We start from the raw sequence: 21,501 nt of genomic DNA, 5'->3' as shown, positions 1-21,501 counted from the left end.
ACTCCTGCTCTTTCTTTCTCAAATAAATAAAATCTATAAAACAAATAAATAAGTATGGTAAAATTTTACAAAATTAAAAAAATACATATTTTTTAAAGTTTTTAATTTAAGTAATCTCTACACCCAACATGGGGCTCAAACTCACAACCCTGAGGTCAAGAGTCGCATGTTCCACCAAATGAATGAGCCAGGTGCGCAGTCCTGAACTATTTTTATTATGTGTTTTACAACTATAGAAGACTTAGAAAAGAGCTGGAAAAAAAAAGTAGACTTCTGTGTAATTTTCAGTTAGCTTCCCTTAATGTTAATACCTTATCTTACATAACTATAGTATATTTATCCAAAGAAATTAACATTAGTACAATACTATTAACTAAATTACAGTCTTTATTTGGATGCCAACGTTTTTGCCATTAATGTTATTTTCCACTCTGGAATCAAACTCAGAATCCCACATTGCAGTTAGCTGTCATGTCGCCTCAGTGTCCTCTAATTTGTGATAATTCTTCAGCCTTTCCTGGTTTTTCATGACCTTGCAAATCTTCTATTCTTAAACTTTTCATCCAACAATTTTAGTATCCATTAGTGGATCTTGCCCATGGCAATTACTACTACTGTGGTATTCTAATTGGTGATTTTCTATAACCCTCATTCATTCATGGTAATAATTGGAATTCTTCTATAATAAAGAGCTATCTCTTCTCTCCCATTTATTAACTTATTTATTTAATTTGAGACATTAATTTTATTCTTTGAGTTATATCGTTCCAATTTTAGTATATGTGCTGCCGAAGCGAGCACTATTCTTTGAGTTATAATCCAATATTATTAGTAGTAGTTTTTTTGCTCAATGTTAGGTGGTTTTAATAATTTTGAAAAAAATGATTGTAGAATAAATGAGTGAATAAACTGCATCTTGCATACCAGGATACAAGAAAGAAACAATCAGATACAACAAAATGTATCCACTACCACCATGATCCAATGGAAAGATTGCTGCCTACCTGACATTAACTTCTTCAGCAGTTTCTGGCTCTTATTAGAGTCACGCTGTAAAATATCCTGTTCTTCACGAGTACATACCTATAAAGTAATAAGAACAAGACACATGATCCTGGTTACATTAATTTTGTTTGCTTGATATCCTAAAATGTAATCTCAAATTACACATTAGTTATGGCAATAAAATAATGAGACTGTTGCTGGTTTTGTTATCCAAACACACCAGAAATATACATATCCAAATGAGTTTGCCCTTGTCTCTTTCCACTTCTCCCTTCTTTTATGAACAACAGAAAAAACTTACCTCACTGGAAGTGCCCCTGAATGATTTGTTTAAAAATGAAAAAAAAAAAATCTTACATACTTTCAAAGGACAAAGATTTGCTATCACTGAGAATGTTGGGGAAAAACATGTAATACTTTTTTTTTTTTAATTTAAAGATTTTAATCGGGCTCCTTGCTCGGCAAGGAGCCTGCTTCTCCCTCTGCCTCTGCCTCCCATTCTGTCTGCCTGTGCTCGCTCTCTCCCCCTCTCTCTCTGATAAATAAATAAAATCTTAAAAATTAAAAAAAATAAATAAATAAATTTAAAGATTTTATTAATTTATTTGACAGAGAGAGAGATCATAAGTAGGCAAAGAGGCAGGCAGAGAAAGAGGGAGAAGCAGGCTCCCCGCCAAGCAGAGAGCCCAACGTGGGACTCGATCCCAGGACCCTGAGCCAAAGGCAGAGGCTTAACCCACTAAGCCACCCAGGCGCCCCGTAAGACTTTTTTTTAAAAGACTTCCAGTTCTGATCATAAAATCCAAGTCTTATGAAAGAAGATAAGTAGATGTCTTATTAGAAAGAACCAGAAAGAGGCACCTGGGTGGGTGGCTCAGTTGTTAAGCATGCCTTCAGCTCAGGTCACCATCCCAGAGTCCTGGGATTGAACGCTGCATTGGGCAGGCTCCCTGCCTGGAGGGAAGCCTGCTTCTCCCTCTCCCACTCCCCTTGCTTGTGTTCCCTCTCTGGCTGTATCTCTCTCTGTCAAATAAATAAATAAAATCTTAAAAAAAAAAAAAAGAAAGAAAGAAAGAACCAGAAAAAGCAAATTACAGTGCTACCAATAAAAACTAGTCTAATTTTTACACTTTTATAATGTATATATTTCATTTCTTTGTCTTTGAATATTACCTACTTATAAAATAATGAATATATTAAGCAAAGAAAAAGTTCTGTTTATTATAAAATCACTGCAACGATAAGAAGGGAGGCAAAAAAAGAGTTATTTAAAAACAATTTCAGGGGCACCTGGGTGGCTCAGTGGGTTAAGCCTCTGCCTTCGGCTCAGGTCATGATCTCAGGGTCCTGGGATCGACCCGCATCGGGCTCTCTGCTCAGCGGGAAGCCTGCTTCCCTCTCTCTCTCTGCCTGCCTCTCTGCCTAGTTGTGATCTCTGTCTGTCAAATAAATAAATAAAATCCTTAAAAAACAAAACTAAACTAAACTAAACTAAAAACAATTTCATACTGAATTTATAAAGCTGCAAGACTTCACGGCCAATTTGCTTTACATTGCTCCATGTCTTGAATTGAAGGGCGCAAGGGATCTAGCGGAAAACAGTGAAATTGGCTGTAAGTTGCCTCAGTTGCACACGAAGTTTCTGCCAGCAGCTATAGGGCATTTCTCTAGAGAAAACCCCATATAAGAAGATATTTACTGCTGTTTTATGAATTTTTGTCTTATGAATATTTTTGATGGAAGACACTACATTTTTTAGGCAATTCACTATCAGCTTATTTTTTGAGTATACTGAACAATTAAAGGACCCATCAGAGAAGAAAAAACAAAGCAATATAAAATGGATGTCGTCACTGATACTAAAGCAACTGCTTCTGCCAGCCTGATCAACTGGCAGAATAAGTTTTCTAGACAAACTCATTAGGGTGTTTGTAAGATAGTTACTACTACATTCTTGAGGTCATTCTCTCAGACAATGAAGGTGAAAAGGAGGTATCCTGGAAACAGAAGCTATAATAACCTGAGAATTATGTTACAGTACAAGACTTGGAGTCAACAATGTATATACTCAAAACTCTTCTCACTAATAGGCCTCAGTACTAAGACATAACCTTGGGTTTTTGACTAATTAAGTTCCTGCTACTAGAGTTAACTGAACATTGGAGGGAAAAAATTTCCTAAGAAAAAGAGAAATTACGAGGGGTGTGAATGTCCCTACATATTCAACCAAAGGACAGTAAAATAAAATACAAAAAAACAATTTACCAGGGTACCGCAGAAAAAGCAGGGGCCAGAGCCCTCCTGTTCACAGACAATGCGCCCACAGATCAGACAGTTATTGATCAGCTTATGCTTCTGGCCCAGGCAATCACATGGATGGCGACCAGGGATCAGGACTGCAAGCCTGTCCTGTCCCTCTTTTGTGTATAAACTGACAAACTTTGTCTTCTTCTTTAAGGAGTTGCTGTTCTCTTGTACCTAATTATACAAAGATATCAGAAATAACATCAAATAATTAATGGTAAGAAGAGAAAAACCTCAGTTCAGTTCAATGACAACTTATACACTGCCTAGGAACCATGACAGAAGGAAAGGAATGGGAGAAATACAAATTAAGGGTTATCATCAAGGGTCTGAAGAAAGGTTAGATTCTAGAAAAACTAGCTGACATGCCTTGCTTTTTCTGCCAGTAGCTTTCTTTCTTTCTTTCTTTTTTTTAAAGATTTTATTTATTTATTTGACAGACAGAGATCACAAGTAGGCAGAGAAGCAGGCAGAGAGAGAGGAAGGGAAACAGGCTCTTTGCCAAGCAGAGAGCCCAATGCGGGGCTCGATCCCAGGATCCTGGGATCATGACCTGAGCTGAAGGCAGAGGCTTTAACCCACTGAGCCACCCAGGTGCCCCTGCCAGTAGCTTTCAATCCTCTATTACAGCTGGTAGAAAGCAAATGTAGCAGTAAAAGCTATTTATGTGGCATATTTAAGCATAGCTAAAGTAGAGATCATAAGAAACAAAAATGCCCTTCAAAATAGATAATACTCAAATATCTTTAAATATGATCAATAAAATAAGAAAAATCAAGCACCTGGGTGGCTCAGTGGGTTAAGCCTCTACTTTCAGCTCAGGTCATGATCTCAGAGTCCTGGGATGGAGTCCTGCATCAGGCTCTCTGCTCAGCAGGGAATCTGCTCCCCCCAACCACTGCCTGCCTCTCTGCCTACTTGTGATCTTCCCCTCTCTGTCAAATACATAAATAAATAAAATCTTTTAAAAAATAAAATAAAATAAGAAAAATCAAGAAAGGGGTATGTGGGTGGCTCAGCTGGTTAAGCATTTGACTTTTGATTTCAGCTTCGGTCATGATCTCAGTAAGTGAGATGGAGCCCCGAGCTGGGCTCATTGCACAGCACGGAGTCTTCTTGAGATTCTCTCTCTCCCCTTTCCCTCTGCCCCTTCCCCTGCTCATACCCTTACTTGCTCTCTCTCTAAATAAATAAATCTTTCAAAAAAAAAAAAGAAGAAGAAAAAAATTAGCTCCATAAGAAAAAGATGACACAATAGAAAAATGGGCAAAAGATCTAAACAGGAACTTCATAAAAGAAAATATCCAACTGGTCACAAGATACATGAAAAGATGCTTAATGACTTCGCTACTCATCATGGTAATGCAAAATAAAAACCAAACTGCAATACCAACCAGAATGGCTAAATTGAAAAAGACAGAAAATACAAAATGCTGGCAAGGATACAGGAAGAACAATTAAAGCTTTCATACACTGTTGGGGAGTATACACTGCTACCTACTAAAGCTGAACATATGTATAGCTTGTGATCCAGCAATTCAGTTCTCAGATATACATGCAACAGAAATGTGCAAAAATGTTCACCAAAAACATGTACGAGAATGTTCACTGCAGCACTAGAATTGAAAATTATCCAAATGTTCAACAGATTGATGTATTCATTTAACAGAATCCTCTGTAGGAATGAGAATTAAAAAGTATAGCTATATAAAACAATATGGATAATTTTTTTTTAAGATTTTATTTATTTACTTGAGAGAGAGAGAGTGAGAGAGAGAGCATGAGAGGGCAGAGGGTCAGAGGAAGAGGCAGACTTCCACTGACATGGAGCCCGACTTGGGACTCGATCCTCGGACTCCAGGATCATGACCTGAGCCAAAGGCAGTTGCTTAACCAACTAAGCCATCCAGGCACCCAATATGGATAATTCTTTCAAAGAAGCCAGACACTAAAGAGTACACACTATTTAGCTCCATTTACACAAAATTCATGAGTAGGCAAAACTAACATGGTGTTGAAAGTCAGGAAAGTGTTTTCCCTTGGGAGGGATGTCATTTTGGGGCAAAATGGGGGTCCTCTAGAGGAATAGTAATATTTTTATTCTGGATATAGAGGAATGGTCAGTTTGTGAAAATACATCTGTTCACTTCCGTATATATGTTATAAAATAAAAAGTTTAAAAAGAGAACTATATTTATCAGCCTCTATCTTAGTCCATTCAAGCTGCTATAATAAAATATCACAGACTGAGTAGCTTATAAACAATAGAAATTTATTTCTCACAGTTTTAAAGGCTAGAAGTCTAAGATCAGAGTGCCAGCATGGTTGGTGACCCTCTTACAGGTCGAAGGAATGATTTCTTCTAGATCATTTTATCATGACACAATAAAAGGGACTAGGGAGTTCTGTGGGATCTCTTTTACAATACAAATCCCAAGAATGCCTGGATGGCTCAATTGGTTAAGCATCTACCTTCAGTTCAGGTCATGATCTCAGGGCCCTAGAATGGAGTCTTGCTCAGTGGAGAGCCTGCTTCTCCCTCTGCCTGCTGCTCCCCCTGCTTGTGCTTTCTCTCTCTGGCAAATAAATTTTTTAAAAATATTAAAAAAAAAAAAGAATACTAATCCCATTCATGAGGGCTATACGTTCATGACATAAGAATGTCCTAAAGGCCTCACTTCCTAATATAATCACACTAGCATTTAACATATAAATTTGGGTGGGAGGGGGCACCTGGGTGGCTCAGTGGATTAAGCCTCTGCCTTCGGCTCGGGTCATGATCCCAGGGTCCTGGGATGGAGACCTGCATCACTCTCTGCTCGGCGGGGGGCCTGCTTCCCCTCTCTGCTTGTTGCTCTGCCTACTTGTGATTTCTCTCTCTGTCAAATAAATAAATAAAATCTTTAAAAAAATTTTTTTTGGGTAGGAGGACATAAATATTAATATTAAATATCCAGACACGTAATTGTATAGATGCCTCTTGCTTTCCCTTTTCAGGGAAGAAAAATCTTTTTTTTTTTTTTTTTAAGATTTTATTTATTTGTCAGAGAAAGAGACAGAAAGAGCACAGTTGGGGGAGTGGCAGGCAGAGGCAGGCAGAGGCAGGCAGAAGCAGGCTCTCTGCTTCAGAGAGCCTGATGTGGGACTTGATCCTAGGACTGGGATCATGACCTGAGCCAAAGGCAGATGCTTAACCGACTAAGCCACCCAGGCATCCCCAGAAAGGAAAAATCTTAAGAGTTCTAATGGATGGGAAAATTACTACAAGGAAGAGAAAAATTCTTGGCTAAGTATAAAGGAAGGTGACATGCCCTAATGCCCAAAGCCAAGAGTTGAGATATAGGGATAATTTAAGTCAATCTAGGTAAAAATTAAAATCTAAGAAAGTGCTAAAGATTTTACCCAATCTAGCACACTGCCATTTTTTAAACTAGTCCATTATGTCTTTGGCTGTCAGTGATGGTGGTGAGGAGACTAAAATCTCTAAACAGAAACTTGTACTTGACTCTCATTAAATTATCCAGTAACATTAAAATAAGGTATTTGAAGGCCGTGCTTTGATGAGTTCTCATATACATACAGGAAATGAGTATACATTGAGAAATACAGTAGAGAAGGAAAGAATAAGACAAGCAAGAAAATTCATACCATATTACCGCACTGCTTAAAACCATTTACTGGCTTCCCACTGTGCTGAGAATAGAAATCCAAGCTACTTATAATGCCCTATAAAGTTTTAGACATGGCCTCCAGGTGCTCTCCAACCTCATGTACATATCACTCTTGCTCTGTTCACTATGTGCCAGCCACACAGGCTGCTGTTAGTTCCCAGAACACCTGTCTCCACTTCCCCTTTGCACTTGTCATTCCCTCCATCTGAACTGTTCCTAGCCCATCTCTTCATATACTTTTCAGTGTTCAGTTCTTAGCTATAATTTTACTCCATCAGAGGCTTTCCCTGAATGTCCTATATAAAGTAGCTCCCTTCCTATCATGTACTGTCTATCACACTGCCCTTTGTACTTTTTTCATGGCAGTTTTCACAATCTATAATTACTTTTAAAAATTGGCTTTTTAAAAAAGATTTTATTCAAAAACAAATAAATATTTTATTCATTTTACATAGAGGGAGAGAGCTAGCACAAGCAGAGGGAGAAGCAGGATCCCCGCTGAGCAGGGAACCCAACACAGGACTCAACCCCAGGATCCCATGATCACGACCTGAGGAGAAGGCAGACACTCAACAAACTGAGCCACCCAGGTGCCCCTTGACTGTCTTTTCTATCTTTCCTTTGAACCACTAAGATGTAATCTAGGAGAGCATGGGAACCTAATATGGTTTGTTTACTGCTATTATTCTTGACATATAGTAGACACAATACAATTTCCTGAATAACCAAATGAACTGTCTATAGAAGTTAAAGACACATTTACCTACAGGTCCATAAGTGGAACTATAAGTACACAACAAGATCATTTTTTATGATTCCAGGTCTATGAATTTGTTCATTTACTAAAATGTATTATAAATATATATATATATATATATTTTTTTAAAGATTTATTTATTTGACAGAGAGAAATTACAAGTACACTGAGAGGCAGGCAGAGAGAGAGAGAGAGAAGGAAGCAGGCTCCCTGCCGAGCAGAGAGCCCAACGCGGGAATCGATCCCAGGACCCTGAGACCATGACCCGAGCCGAAGGCAGCGGCTTAACCCACTGAGCCACCCAGGCGCCCCATAAATATATTTTAAAATTTTGTAAATATATTTAAAATTTTATTTAAAAAATTTTATTTTTTATTAAAAATTTATTTAAAATTTGTAAATAAGTTTTGTAAATATATTTAAAAATATTGTAAATATATTTAAAAATAAAAATATATCTAAAAATAAATTGTAACCCCCAAATCAATACACCAGGTACTTTCACAATCATTTGTGGACATGCACAGCGTGGCAAACAATCTGATCTTCCAAATGCATAGATCTCCCACTAAAAGGCTAACCAAGGCAGTAATCTGCCTTCTCGTTTCAGCTCTCATACTGTAAACAAAAGTCTTATTTTTAGTCTACTTAGTCCACTTTTTTTTTTTTTTAAAGATTTTATTTATTTATTTGACAGACAGAGATCACAAGTAGGCAGAGAGGCAGGCTGAAAGAGAGAGAGGAAGAAGCAGGCTCCCTGCCGAGCAGAGAGCCCGATGTGGGACTCGATCCCAGGACCCTGGGATCATGACCTGAGCTGAAGGCAGCAGCTTAACCCACTGAGCCACCCAGGTGCCCCTACTTAGTCCACTTTTTGTTCATGACCTCGGTATTTAAAATGGCCCTATGCATAGTGCTTAAGTGTCGCCTGTATTCCTAAGCTCAAGAAGGCTATACCTATGGGGTGCCTGGTTGGCTCAGTGGGTTAAGCCTCTGCCTTCAGCTCAGGTCATGATCCCAGGGTCCTGGCATCAAGCCTCACACTGGGCTCCTTGCTCAGCAGGGAGCCTGCTTCCCCCTCTCTCTCTGCCTGCCTCCCTGGCCACTACTGATCTCTCTCTCTCTCTATCAAATAAATAAATAAAGTCTTTAAAAAAAAAAAAAAAAAAGAAGGTTGTACCTTACATAGGAAACAGGTGTTAGATAAATTTTTTCAGGCATAAGTTATAGTGCTGTTGGCTGTGAGTTCATGTTAATAAATCAGTAATGCATATTAAATAAAGTGTCTTTAGGGTGCCTAGGGGGCTCAGTCATTAAGCATCTACCTTTAGCTCAGGTCATGATCCCAGGGTCCTGGGATAGAGTCCTACATCGGGCTCCCTGCTCAGCAGGAAGCCTGCTTCTCCCTTTCCCATTCCCTTCTCGCTGTGTTTCTGTTAAATAAATAAATAAAATCTTTAAAAAATAAAGTGTCTTTAAACAGAAGTACTGGGGCGCCTGGGTGGCTCAGTGGATTAAAGCTTCCGCCTTCGGCTCAGGTCATGATCTCAGGGTCCTGGGATCAAGCCCCGCATCGGGCTCTCTGCTCAGTGGAGAGCCTGCTTCCCTCTCTCTGCCTGCCTCTCTGCCTACTTGTAATCTCTGTCTGTCAAATAAATATATAAAATCTTTAAAAAAAATAAACAGAAGTACATATAAAATAAGGTTAAGTACTGAATGTTTTATAGAAATGTTGTGACCAGATGCTCACAGAAACCTAACCCTTTATTTCCCCTAAGAGTAATGGTTCAGGGGACCTGGGTGGGTCACTCAGTTAAGCATACAAGCCTTTGGCTCATATCATGATCCTGGAATCCTGGGATCGAGTGCCAAATCACACTCCCTGCTCATCGGGGAGTTTGCTTCTCCCTCTCCCTCTGCCTCTCCCCTACTATGCTTACCCTCTCTCTCTCTCTCTCAACTAAACAAAATCTTAAAAAAAAAAAAAAAAAAAAGTAATGGTTCAGTATTCACTAATTCAGTGTACACTGCAGTGCTAATAAGAAATTACTACGTAGGGGATAAACCATTTTTTTCAAAATCATTTTCCAAGTTTGCTTAATGAGTAGAAAATACTTAAGAACAAAATATAGACTTGGAAACAGGTTGTTGAAAGATAAGCTGCTCTTAAAGCATTAAGAGATATAAAATTAAGTGTTAAGTCAATATTAATTAGTTCCCTACCCAAGCCTGGGAACTTAAGAGTGAACCATGCTTTTATTTTCCCTCATGAAACATACTTAACAAGCAAGCATCAAGGCACTTTATTCATTAAGATCCATTACTAAAAACAGTGAAATACTCTGTTAAGCTAAGACTGGCATCTACTGCACTAAAAAACTAGGTTGTAGCACAATATTACATAGTTAATGGTGGCTTTAATGTGAATTGGTAAATGAGTGAGTTGACCAAAGAGATTAGAGCAACATAGGACTGGATGGATGAAAGACTAAATTATTACAAAAAAGGGGTGCCTGGATAGCTCAGGGTTTGGGCCTCTGCCTTCAGCTCAGGTCATGGTCTCAGGACCCTGGGATGGAGCCCTGCATCCAGCTTTCTGCTCAGCGGGGAGGCTGCTTCCCCGTCTCTCTCTGCCTGCCTCTCTGCCTACTTGTGATCTCTCTCTCTGTCAAATAAATAAATGAAATCTTAAAAAAAAAAAAAAAGTTTTAAAAAAGAGCTTTAAATTATTACAAAAAAGAAATATCAAAAAGAATTGGAATATTAAATTTTAAAATATTTATCAATAGCTTCAAAGTATTTAAAAACTAAACTGGAAGTTCTGAAAAATTATCCTTAGGAAATTGACTCAAAGGAGAAAACATAGATAATAGTTCTCATGTTGTTTTCAACAACTTTCTCTACTGGATGCTAAAATTTATTAAAGTTATTATTGGGGTTATCTGGGTGGCTCAGTCAATTAAGCAACCAACCCTTGATTTCTGCTCAGATCATGACCTCAGGGTTGTGAGACTGAGTTCTGCATCAGCCTCATACTCTCTCCCTCTGCCACTCCCCCTAAGCCCCACTCTCCTCTCTAAAGTAAATAAATAAACCTTTAAAAAATTCCATTGTTGTATTTTATGTTATTATTAATGATTATTTTACTTATATTTAGAGATTTATTTTAAAGAGAAGAGAGTGCACGTGCAAGAGCACACATGCACAGGAGCTGGGAGAGGGGCAGAGAGAGAGAAACTGAAGCAGATTCAGTGCTGAGCACAAAGCCCAACTCGAGGTTCAATCTCACATACAGAGATCATAACCTGAGACAAAACCAAGAGTCAGAGGCTCCACCAAGTGAGCCACCCAGATGCCCCCACAATTATTCTTAAAAAAATGAAATAAGGGTTTAAAATTTATTTCCATTATTTGAGGCAGCTGGCTGGCTCAATGGAGCATGTGACTCTTGGTCTTAGGGTAAAGAGTTCAAGCCCCAGGTTGGATATGGAGCTCACGTAAAAGAAAAAAAAATGTTATCTGTGATTTGATCACTCTGGCCAGAAAATATTCTCTTTACGTTCCCATTATACTTTTACCCCCTTAAGATTCTATGTACTTGCAGTCACCACTTGTAAAATATACATTCACACATATCGATGTAATACATCTTCTACTTTAAAAACAAGTAATTTCACTGATAAGAGTAACAGAAAAATCACTCAAAATAATGTTCAGATGAATTATAAACCTAAATGTGAAAACTGTAACATTTAAACTATTAGAGGAAAATTTAGAAAAATATATTTTTTTACTTTGGAATGGGAAAAATGCCATAAGGCTTAAGTAAGCTATAAAAAGCATAAAACAAAGAAAAAGATCAATACATATAACTACATTAAAATTGAAAATTCCTGGGCACATGGGTGGCTCAGTTGGTTAAGCAATTGCTTTCAGCTTAGGTCATGATCCTGGAGTCCCAGGATGGAGCCCTGCATTGGGTACCCTGCTCAGTGGGGAGTCTGCTTCTCCCTCCTACCCTCCCCACTCTCGTGCTCTTGGTCTCTCATGCTCTCTCTCTCAAATAAATAAATAAAATCTTTTTAAAAAAATTTATTTATTTGAGAGAGACAGTGAGAAAGAGCATGAGTGAGGAGAAAGTCAGAGGGAGAAGCAGACTCCCCATGGAGCTGGGCGCCTGATGCGGGACTCGATCCCGGGATTCTGGGATCATGACCTGAGCCGAAGGCAGTCATCTAACCAACTGAGCCACCCAGGCGTCCCATGAAAAAGACTTTCAACTCAGCAGAAAAGCAGATAAAGAATATGAAGAAGTAGGGGCACCTGGGTGGCTTAGTCATTAAGTGTCTACCTTTGGCTGAGGTCACAATCTCAGGGTCCTGGGATTGTGCCCCACATCAGTCTCCTTGCTCAACGGGAAGCCTGCTTCTCCCTCTCCCACTCCCCCTGCTTGTATTCCCTCTCTTGCTGTCTCTCTCTCTGTCAAATAAATAAATAAATAATCTTAAAAAAAAATATGAAGAAGGTCATAATAACCCAAAAGGCTAAAAAAATGGAAACCAAAAACAAGTCAACAAACTCTCCAAAATGACACACTCTCAATTTAGAATTCATGTGTATGCAAAGTAAAATGAAATACCATTTCTTACACTTAAAATAGGCAAAACTTGGGACGTCTGGCTGTCTCAGTCTAGAGCATGCGACTCTTGATTTTAGGATTATAAATTCAAACCCCCCATTGGTGTAGAGATCATTTTTTTTTAAGTTAAATAAAATAAATAAAAAATAAAAACAAAATAATAATTTTTTTAAAGGGCAAAACTTTAAAGGCTTCACATTATAAATTGGCAAAGAAGAAGAAAAGAGAAATCACTTACCTTGATGGAAGGAGGTAAAAATTGGTACAATTACTTTAGAAATTAATTTTTAGTTTCAGTAAAAGAAAAACTAAGAAAGTCTATAACCCAGCAATTCAAATAACAAGTAAATACATCCTAAAGAAACTCTCAAGTGGGGACGCCTGGGTGGCTCAGTTGGTTAAGCAGCTGCCTTCGGCTCAGGTCATGATCCCAGCGTCCTGGGATCGAGTCCCACATCGGGCTCCTTGCTCAGCGGGGAGCCTGCTTCTCCCTCTGCCTCTGCCTGCCATTCTGTCTGCCTGTGCTCGCTCTCTCCCCTTCTCTCTCTCTGATAAATAAATAAAATCTTTAAAAAAAAAAAAAAAAAAAAAAAAAAGAAACTCTCAAGTGTACCTGAAGGAAATATGTATAAGAATGTCCAATGCAGGGGTACCCGGGTGGTAAGCACACGGGTCTTCATTATATTAGTCATTATTCTTTCTGGGTTTTTTTCTACCTAAAAAAGCCTATTTATGAACTACCATATGATCCAGCAACCCCACTTCTGAGTATACATCCAAAAGGATTAAAAGTAGGGTCCTGAAGAGATAATTGCACACTGATGTTCAGAGCAGCACTATTCACAACAGCCAAAAAGAGAAAGCAATTCAAATGTACATTGAGAGATGAATGGATAAACAAAATGTGGTATACACATAAAACGGAATACTATTTAGCCTTAAAAGAGAAGGAAATTTTGACATATGCTACAACATAAATGAGCCTTAAGAACACTATGCTATAAGGGGCGCCTGAGTGGTTCAGTTGGTTGGACAACTGCCTTCGGCTCAGGTCATGATCCTGGAGTCCCGGGATCGAGTCCCACATCGGGCTCCCAGCTCCATGGGGAGTCTGCTTCTCCCTCTGACCTTCTCCTCACTCATGTTCTCTCTCACTGTCTCTCTCTCAAATAAATAAATAAAATCTTAAAAAAAAAAAAAAAAAAGAACACTATGCTATGTGAAATAAGCCAGGCACAAAAAGAAAAATAGTGTTTTATTCTACTTAGTTGTAAAGCAGTCAAATTCATAGAAACAGAAAGTAGAATGGTGGTTGACAGGGACTGGAAGAAGGAGAAAATGGGGAGCTATTTAATGGGTACAGAGTTTCAGCTTTGCAAGGTGAAAATGTTCTGGAGATCTATTGTACAATAATATGCAAATACTTTTAATACTATTAACCTATATATTTAAAAATTGGTTAAGATGGTAAAAAAAAACTTACCAATTGTACATCTTAAGTATGTGCAATTACATATGTATGACAATTACACCTCAATAAAGCTAATTTTTTAGAAAAACTATTCTTGTTCATTGTAAAAATAAAAAATAGAAAATACAAGAGTATAGAAAAGAAAAATTAAAACACTTACTGTCACATTACTTGAAGAAACACCAGTTTTAAAATTTGCCTTTTAGCCTTCTGAGGTTTGTGTGTGTGTGTGTGTGTGAAAGTATATCTGTGTGTATATAGAATAAGTAATTTTCAAACACAAAAAATCAAATATATATATTTTATTCATGCATTTTTCACTCAATATTTTATGAGTATTTTCCCAAATTACATATTTTAGAGAACAGTTTTATTAGTTGCATGATGTTCTATCTAATGAGGGAAACATAATTAATTTAATCTTTCTCTTACTGGTAAATAGGTCCGTTCAAATTTTCAAGCATTTCTTTTTTTTTTTTTTAAGATATATTTATTTATTTTAGAGAGGGACAGTGTGCCGTGGGGAGGGACAGAAGAGAGGGAGAAAAAGAGAGACCCAAGTCAAGTCCCTGCTAACCGTGGAGGCTGACATGGGGTTCAATCTCATGATCCTGGGATCACAACCTGAGTGGAAACCAAGAATTGGTCGCTCAGCCAACTAAGTTACCCTGGCATCCCTTTGCATGCATTTCTGATTACCTTCTTATGTTAGATTTTTGAATCAAACTAGTAAGTCAAAAGGATATGAACATTTCTATGGTTCTTGATGTATGGTGCCAAACTGTCCCCCAGAAAGCTAAAACCAATCTACGGGGCATCTGGGTGGCTCAGTCATTAAGCGTCTACTTATTTTATTCTGCTTGATGAAAGGCTTAAATTTCTATTCTTTTCCTTTAACTTATTACTTTGCAAATACTTTTCCGCATTTTTTTTTGCACTGTCATCACACTCAAAGTTTTTTAGTCAGCTCTCTTCCATCTTAGCATAATTAATTATTCCCTTTTATTGGGATATTTAGTTTGTCAAATTTCCTTGATTATAAATATTTCTGCTTACCTCATAGGGCTATTTTGAGAGTCATGATAAAATACATAAAAACTTTAAAAACTAAATGATAATGGTGGCAGCAGTAATAGATGGTACAAAGTAGGAACACTCTTAAATAACAGAACTGTTCATTCTTTTAGTAAACACACACACACACACACACACACAATGTTGAAGTTGAAGCCCTGGTGACCTTCATTAAATATTTTCCTTTTAGGGGCACCTGGGTGGCTCAGTCAGGTAAGTATCTGCCTCCAGCTCAGGTCATGGTCTCCAGGTCCCGGGATGGAGCCCCACCCACACAAGGCTCCTTGCTCTTCGGGGAGTCTGCTTATCCCTCTCTCCCTCTGCCCCCTTTCCTTTTCTTGTGCGTGCTCTCTCTCTCTCAAATAAATAAATAAAATCTTTTTTTAAGTTAATAAATAAATATTTTCCATTTATATGTATCTTTCTTAGTATCATTTCTAACCAAGGTGTCCTTATAATAACTATTTAATTAGGCTGCCAAAATAGCTACCATATAGAAAGTAATATATCATCATCACTTTCTCTCCATAAAATCCATGCATTTGTTGAAGAACTGCCACTCTAGATCAGTTTGTACACTTTGCTCTCTGAAATGTATCAGTCACCTCTCCTTTATCATAGAACTAGAAAAAGATTCATTCAAGCACTCACCTTGGCCAAATCAAAAGGTGTTTTGACCTCCCTGGTTGTGTCAGGTTCAGCAAATGCAGGAACTTCCTGTCTATTTCTTCCTTTCCGCCTGCTCCTCTTTAGCTGGTCTCCTGATTTCTGACCATCTGACATTTCTTTAAAGGAGAAAAACAAACAAACATATAAATATAAATAAATATATATATATATATATAAAACACACACACACACACATACATGCACATAGGTTGATAACAGCAGGATTCATTGGTAAACTAGTATCCACTAAAGAGAAGATGACACTTAATATTTAAAGTGAAGATATGGGGGTGACTTGGTGGCTCAGTCCGTTAAAGCGGCTGCCTTTGGCTCAAGTCATGATTCCGGGGTCCTGGGATTGAGCCCCGCATTGGGCTCCACACTTGACAGAGAGTCTGCTTGTCCCACTCTCTCTGCCTGCCATTCTGCCTACCTGTGCTCTCTATCTCTCTGTCAAACAAATACATAAAATCTTTACAAAAAAAATAAAGTGAAGATATGAAATCAGGTAGCTTCTTACGTTAGTTTTTCCTCGCAAATTTAAAACACAATTTCCAAGATAGTAGATGATAAAGACTACTGGCTAGGATTAAAATGGTAAATTAAAATCTAATATTTCAGATTGTATAATAATAATGACTTAGATTATTTAGTTTGGTGTTTATCTTTTGTATCTTTTAACTAAATAGTTACTTCTAAATCCTATTCATACTATAATTGGCCAACATTTACTTTCATCCAGATATACACATAACTGGAAAGTGTTTTTTTAATCCATGGATAAATCTTTCAAACTATTCTGAAACCACATTTTTATCTGCAAACAGGCATTTCTGTGGTATTTTCAAAGTTCAAAAAGTCTGAACTAAAACAATATTCATTACTTGAGTAGAATTGAACTAAAAATATATATACATATGATTCTGCTTAAGTTAGCTGTGAGGAAATAGTGGTGACAGAAAATATCAGGTCCTATAAACCAGCCCATTTACCAGTATTTCAACCCTCAATTATATTAACTTAGCATCTTTTTTTTTTTTTTAAAGATTTTACTTATTTATTTGACAGGTGGAGATCACACATAGGCAGAGAGGCAGGCAGAGAAAGAGAGGGAAGCAAGCTCCCTGCTGAGCAGAGAGCCTGATGTGGGGCTCGATCCCAGGACCCTGAGATTATGACTTGAGCCGAAGGCAGAGGCTTAACCCACTGAGGAACCCAGGCGCCCCAACTTACCATCTTTTTTGAAGGACTGTTGCAAAGCATCAGAACTCAATTCCAGATCATTCTTTTGCCATTTGGTTATAAGCTCCTCTATGAATTGACCTTTTTTGTCCTCATTTCCCTGAAGGAGGTCAGTAACATACTCTCGTATCTCTTCAGCACTCTCAATTGACAAAACATACCTCAGGAAGAAAAATATAAGTTGTTGAAACAAGACCTGCTTATGCTGTATCTCCCAATAATCACAACAGAAATAGTTACAAACCATTTATTAATCCATTAGAGTGGATTGTGCCAAATTCTATGCTAAATGCTAGGGATTTAAGTTTGATCAGGACAAAAACCCTAAAATCAAGTAGCTCATAATCTAAACTTCATATAATCTTGTTAGAAGATTAGAATTAATGTTTTGAAGATAGGCTGTGGAGCTGTCTTTAATATAGGAATACTTTCTCTAAGTACACATCTGCAGTCATTTCATATTCCTTGGAATCCAAAAGACTTAATCTTTACACTACAAAACCTAAAATTTCTTTTTTGCTAAAAATTAGTATAGGGCGCCTGGGTGGCTCAGTGGGTTAAGCTGCTGCCTTCGGCTCAGGTCATGATCTCGGGGTCCTGGGATCGAGTCCCGCATCGGGCTCTCTGCTCAGCAGGGAGCCTGCTTCCCTCTCTCTCTCTGCCTGCCTCTCCATCTACTTGTGATTTCTCTCTGTCAAATAAATAAATAAAATCTTTAAAAAAATAAAAATTAGTATAAATGACAATCTAACCAGTTATTGAATTAGTATTCTCAAAAACTGGGGCGGCTGGGTGGCTCAATCAGTAAGTGTCAGCCTTTGGCTCAGGTCATGATCCCAAGGTCCTGGGATTAACCTCCACATCAGGCTCCTTGCTCAGCAAGAAGCCTGCTTCTCTCTCCCACTCACCCTGTTTACATTCTCTTTCTCTCTCTCTGTCAAATAAATAAAATCATTAAAAAAATTTCTCATAAATTATAAATCAGGGCAGCAGTCTGGCTCAGTTGGTAGAGCATGTGACTCTTGATTCCCGGGTTGAGTTCAAGCTCCATGTTGGGCATAGAGATTACTTCAAAGAAAATAAAATCTTTTAAAAAAATTATAAAAAGATTAGCATCACATTAGAATAAGCAGATCTATTTTAAGAAAATGTTATAAAGGGTTCCTTGAAGTGAAATGGGCTAACAGTTCAAGTCAGTATAACTTTCCTAAAAATTGACAGGCCAATATATTTAAAGTGCCTTAAAAATAATCAAAATTTATGATTAATTATTATTGACCTGATAAAAATGCTTTCATATAATGTTAAGTGAAATAACAGGATAGAATGTAGAGCATATTATAGCAATATCAATTACTAAAAGAAATGTGTATATCCATACACTTATGTGTAGAAAAAAGGCCAGAAGGTTATACACTAAAATAATTAGCACTGAGTGATATGATTAAAGAGAGTTTATTTTTTCCTCTAAGATGAATATGTTTGAAAATAGATTACAATATGCATAAGAAAAACACTAAGAGGGGCGCCTGGGTGGCTCAGTTGGTTAAGCAGCTGCCTTCAGCTCAGGTCATGATCCCAGCGTCCTGGGATCGAGTCCCACATCGGGCTCCGTGCTCCGCAGGGAGCCTGCTTCTCCCTCTGACTCTGCCTTCCACTCTGTCTGCCTGTGCTCGCTCTCGCTCTCTCTCTCTCTGACAAATAAATAAATAAATTTAAAAAAAAAAAAGAAAAACACTAAGAGAGAAACAATGATTACCTCTGGGTTGTGGTATTACGGAAATTTTAGTTTCCTCCTCTATCTCTGATTTTCTTTTTTAGGTTTCTACAGTAATTATGTTACACCAAGGTAAGAAAGAATTGAAAAAATAATTTGTAAATTAACATATCAGACTATGAAAGCATTATAAGATCTGAATGAACATTAATTCAGATACACTTGTATTGGATACAAGAAAAATTATACTAATGCTATATTCCTTTAAATTAAAATAAAATCACGTGATTGTACCATCACTAGTACACATGTACTTGGTTTTTTTCCTAATGTGATGGTACATTTGCAGAGTTATGATCGATAGGTAAATAAACCTGTGCCTTTGGGCCCCATTAAGCGCATCTTCTAGTCCATTGTATATTAAAAAGACACAATTGTTTTTCAGGACTTTTACAGTTTAATTAACTTGACCCCCAAACTTAGCAGCCCCCATCAAAATATTAATTGCTACCAAGCTCTCATAGAAGGAACTGCAAGGAACCTCAGGGGATCATTTAACTGTGGAGTATTCAAATCAGTAGGGAAGTATTTAAAGAGTTCCAGAACATTTGAATAAATGATATTTTAATTATTTAACAAAGTATAAAAAGGAACAGCATACAGTGTTATATACAAAATCTTATCAAAATAGGGTCATCCAAAACATGAGCTAAGGCAGATCGTAGAGCGAAGTTTATTTTGCTAATCCTGTGTACAAATCTTAATGTTCCATAAATGTATCACTGATTAGGAAGATAGTACTTCTGTGTTCTTTGTAAAAAGGTCACTCATGCCAAGTTTTTCAAGTTAGCACACTATCATAGTACTAATTTTCAATTAAATACTACGCAAAGCACAGCAAATTTACACAAAAATGCTTTGATCATGGCATCATAGCCTGTTGAGCAATAACTAGTAAAAACCTAATAAATCAAATGAGTTCAAATAGAATTATGCTATAGGTAGTTTCAGTGCTTTTTTTGTTTTGTTTTGAACAATTCTTGTAGAACTTATTTATGAGTTTAAAAAAAAGCAAGCAGGTATTTACCCATACTTAGTGCTTCCAACTATAAAATTTAAACTTCTGATTATTGTTCTTTAAAGGGTGTAGATTAAGTTTAATTGAAAAAAAAAGCTAAGGCTTCAAAATGAGCTGTTAAACCACAATCAATGAAAATTAGAATTTTCTGGGCGCCTGGGTGGCTCAGTGGGTTAAGCCGCTGCCTTCGGCTCAGGTCATGATCTCAGGGTCCTGGGATCCAGTCCCGCATTGGGCTCTCTGCTCGGCAGGGAGCCTGCTTCCCTCTCTCTCTCTCTCTCTGCCTGCCTCTCCATCTACTTGTGATTTCTCTCTGTCAAATAAATAAATAAAATCTTTAAAAAAAAAAAAAGAAAATTAGAATTTTCTTCATACTATGTAAGCAGACAAGATACAAATGAACACTGAGACTGAGAAGACTGCATCTAACCATATTGCCTTGTTGACCCATCAAAAATAGCCTCAATCTTTATGTTTTGTTTTGTGTTCACCAAGTGACTTTTTTTTGCCATTTGGTGTATTTCAAAGTCTCATTACCTCATTTGACAGCATCCACTGCTTTAAAAAAATGTTTGAAAACTACTTAAACTGATCTTGCCTTCAAACAAGGATAAAGATAAGCCATTCCATTTGGCAGGGGTTTTTTTCCCCCTAGTTGTTCGTTCCAGTTTTTAAAACAAAAACCTTTAAAGCAGCCCTTCTTAATTCTCTCCCTGCCAACTGTTTTCTCCCAAATCAGAAACTCATTTCCTATAAAAGCCCCAGAAATCGCAATAAAGGTTTCATCATCTATGAACAAGGAATCAAATCAAGAAACACTTTCAGGTTCTTGGATCGAGTCCAGTTTTTGTAGAAGTCTTTACCTCGCCGGAACACTGCACTTCCACCTACCCACCCTTTAGCTCTCAGGCTAAAGTCATGCCTTGAAGTAAAACCTTTCAAGTTTCTAAAATCTTAACGGGAGTCCTTTACTTCGTGCTCCCACAACACCTTGTGTTTCCCCTGCTCATCAACCAAACAGAACCCAAAGGTCTCAGTCGTCTTTGTTGCCCCAGCACCAGTTATGTAGTGCAACAAAAATGACAAATCAATCGAAAGCAAATAGTAAATTATGTCACCATCTCCACTTCACAAGAATTATAAAATATGAAATATAAGCTCTGCTAATTATTCATTTTATAGACGCGGAAACAAAGGTATAGAGAGGGAAATTAAAATGTCCAAGGTTCCAAAACGGGTAAATAACAACAGAAAACAGAACCTGGGACTCCTCAGTCAAAAAAGTTATTTACACCTTAACCACCGAAGCTTCAATTTAAAGTCCAGGTCCTATTTGACACACCCATATCGGGCAAACTAAAATGCTCAGAGCAAGGATTTCTGGGAAAACAATTTGGCTTGCCCATTATCTCCAGAATTTATAAGGAAACTGGCTCCGGGGACAGTCTTAAAGACTTAATTATCAGGGATTTGGCCTTTTCCTAAGAAAAAAAGGCCCCACTGGCCGACTGGGTAGCGTGACACAGTAATCCATAAGCTAAACTGTAAAGTCGGAGGTCAAAAGTCGACGCCTAGAGACAGATAACAGCCCTTTTATCCTATTTCTTCATTCTCATCAACTTTTTAGTCCTCCCCGCTTCACCCTTTCGCTCAGTGCACATCCCAGAGCTGCTTCCCGCCTGGGACCCGAACCGGTCTCACTGCATGATCTCCTCGCTGACATCCAGGCCGAAAGTTTTCCGCAATTGCTGGGTGCACCAGCCCACTAGCTGCTCCCGGGACGCCGCCCCAGCTACCGCCATTTTTCCCAGCCGGAACCAGCTGGGCTCCAACAGCCCCACGTCCTGCGCCGGACTAGTCCCCTTCGCAACACC

At 37.9% G+C, this 21,501-nt stretch overlaps 1 protein-coding gene across 7 annotated transcripts in view; it reads right to left on the bottom strand.

Annotated features, from left to right (window-relative positions):
* Window positions 1-21,501, bottom strand: part of TRIP4 (thyroid hormone receptor interactor 4) — a 66,617-nt gene extending 45,116 nt beyond the window's left edge. The window contains exons 1-5 of one of the 7 annotated variants that reach the window (XR_009355417.1): window positions 21,329-21,500; window positions 16,824-16,993; window positions 15,573-15,706; window positions 3,271-3,483; window positions 1,005-1,083 (exon numbers count right to left, since the gene is read on the bottom strand). Coding sequence is in view for 6 of the 7 variants with exons in the window: in XM_059180766.1 (XP_059036749.1) it covers window positions 1,005-1,083; window positions 3,271-3,483; window positions 15,573-15,706; window positions 16,824-16,993; window positions 21,329-21,429 (697 nt within the window). In the remaining variant the exon portion in view is untranslated. The other 6 variants (XM_059180766.1, XM_059180761.1, XM_059180765.1 and 3 more) reach the window with 6 other exon arrangements.

This window comes from Mustela lutreola, chromosome 7, assembly GCF_030435805.1.
Source record: "Mustela lutreola isolate mMusLut2 chromosome 7, mMusLut2.pri, whole genome shotgun sequence".
In the NCBI taxonomy this organism is placed as follows: Eukaryota; Metazoa; Chordata; class Mammalia; order Carnivora; family Mustelidae; genus Mustela; species Mustela lutreola.
This window is presented reverse-complemented; position numbering and strand designations above follow the sequence as displayed.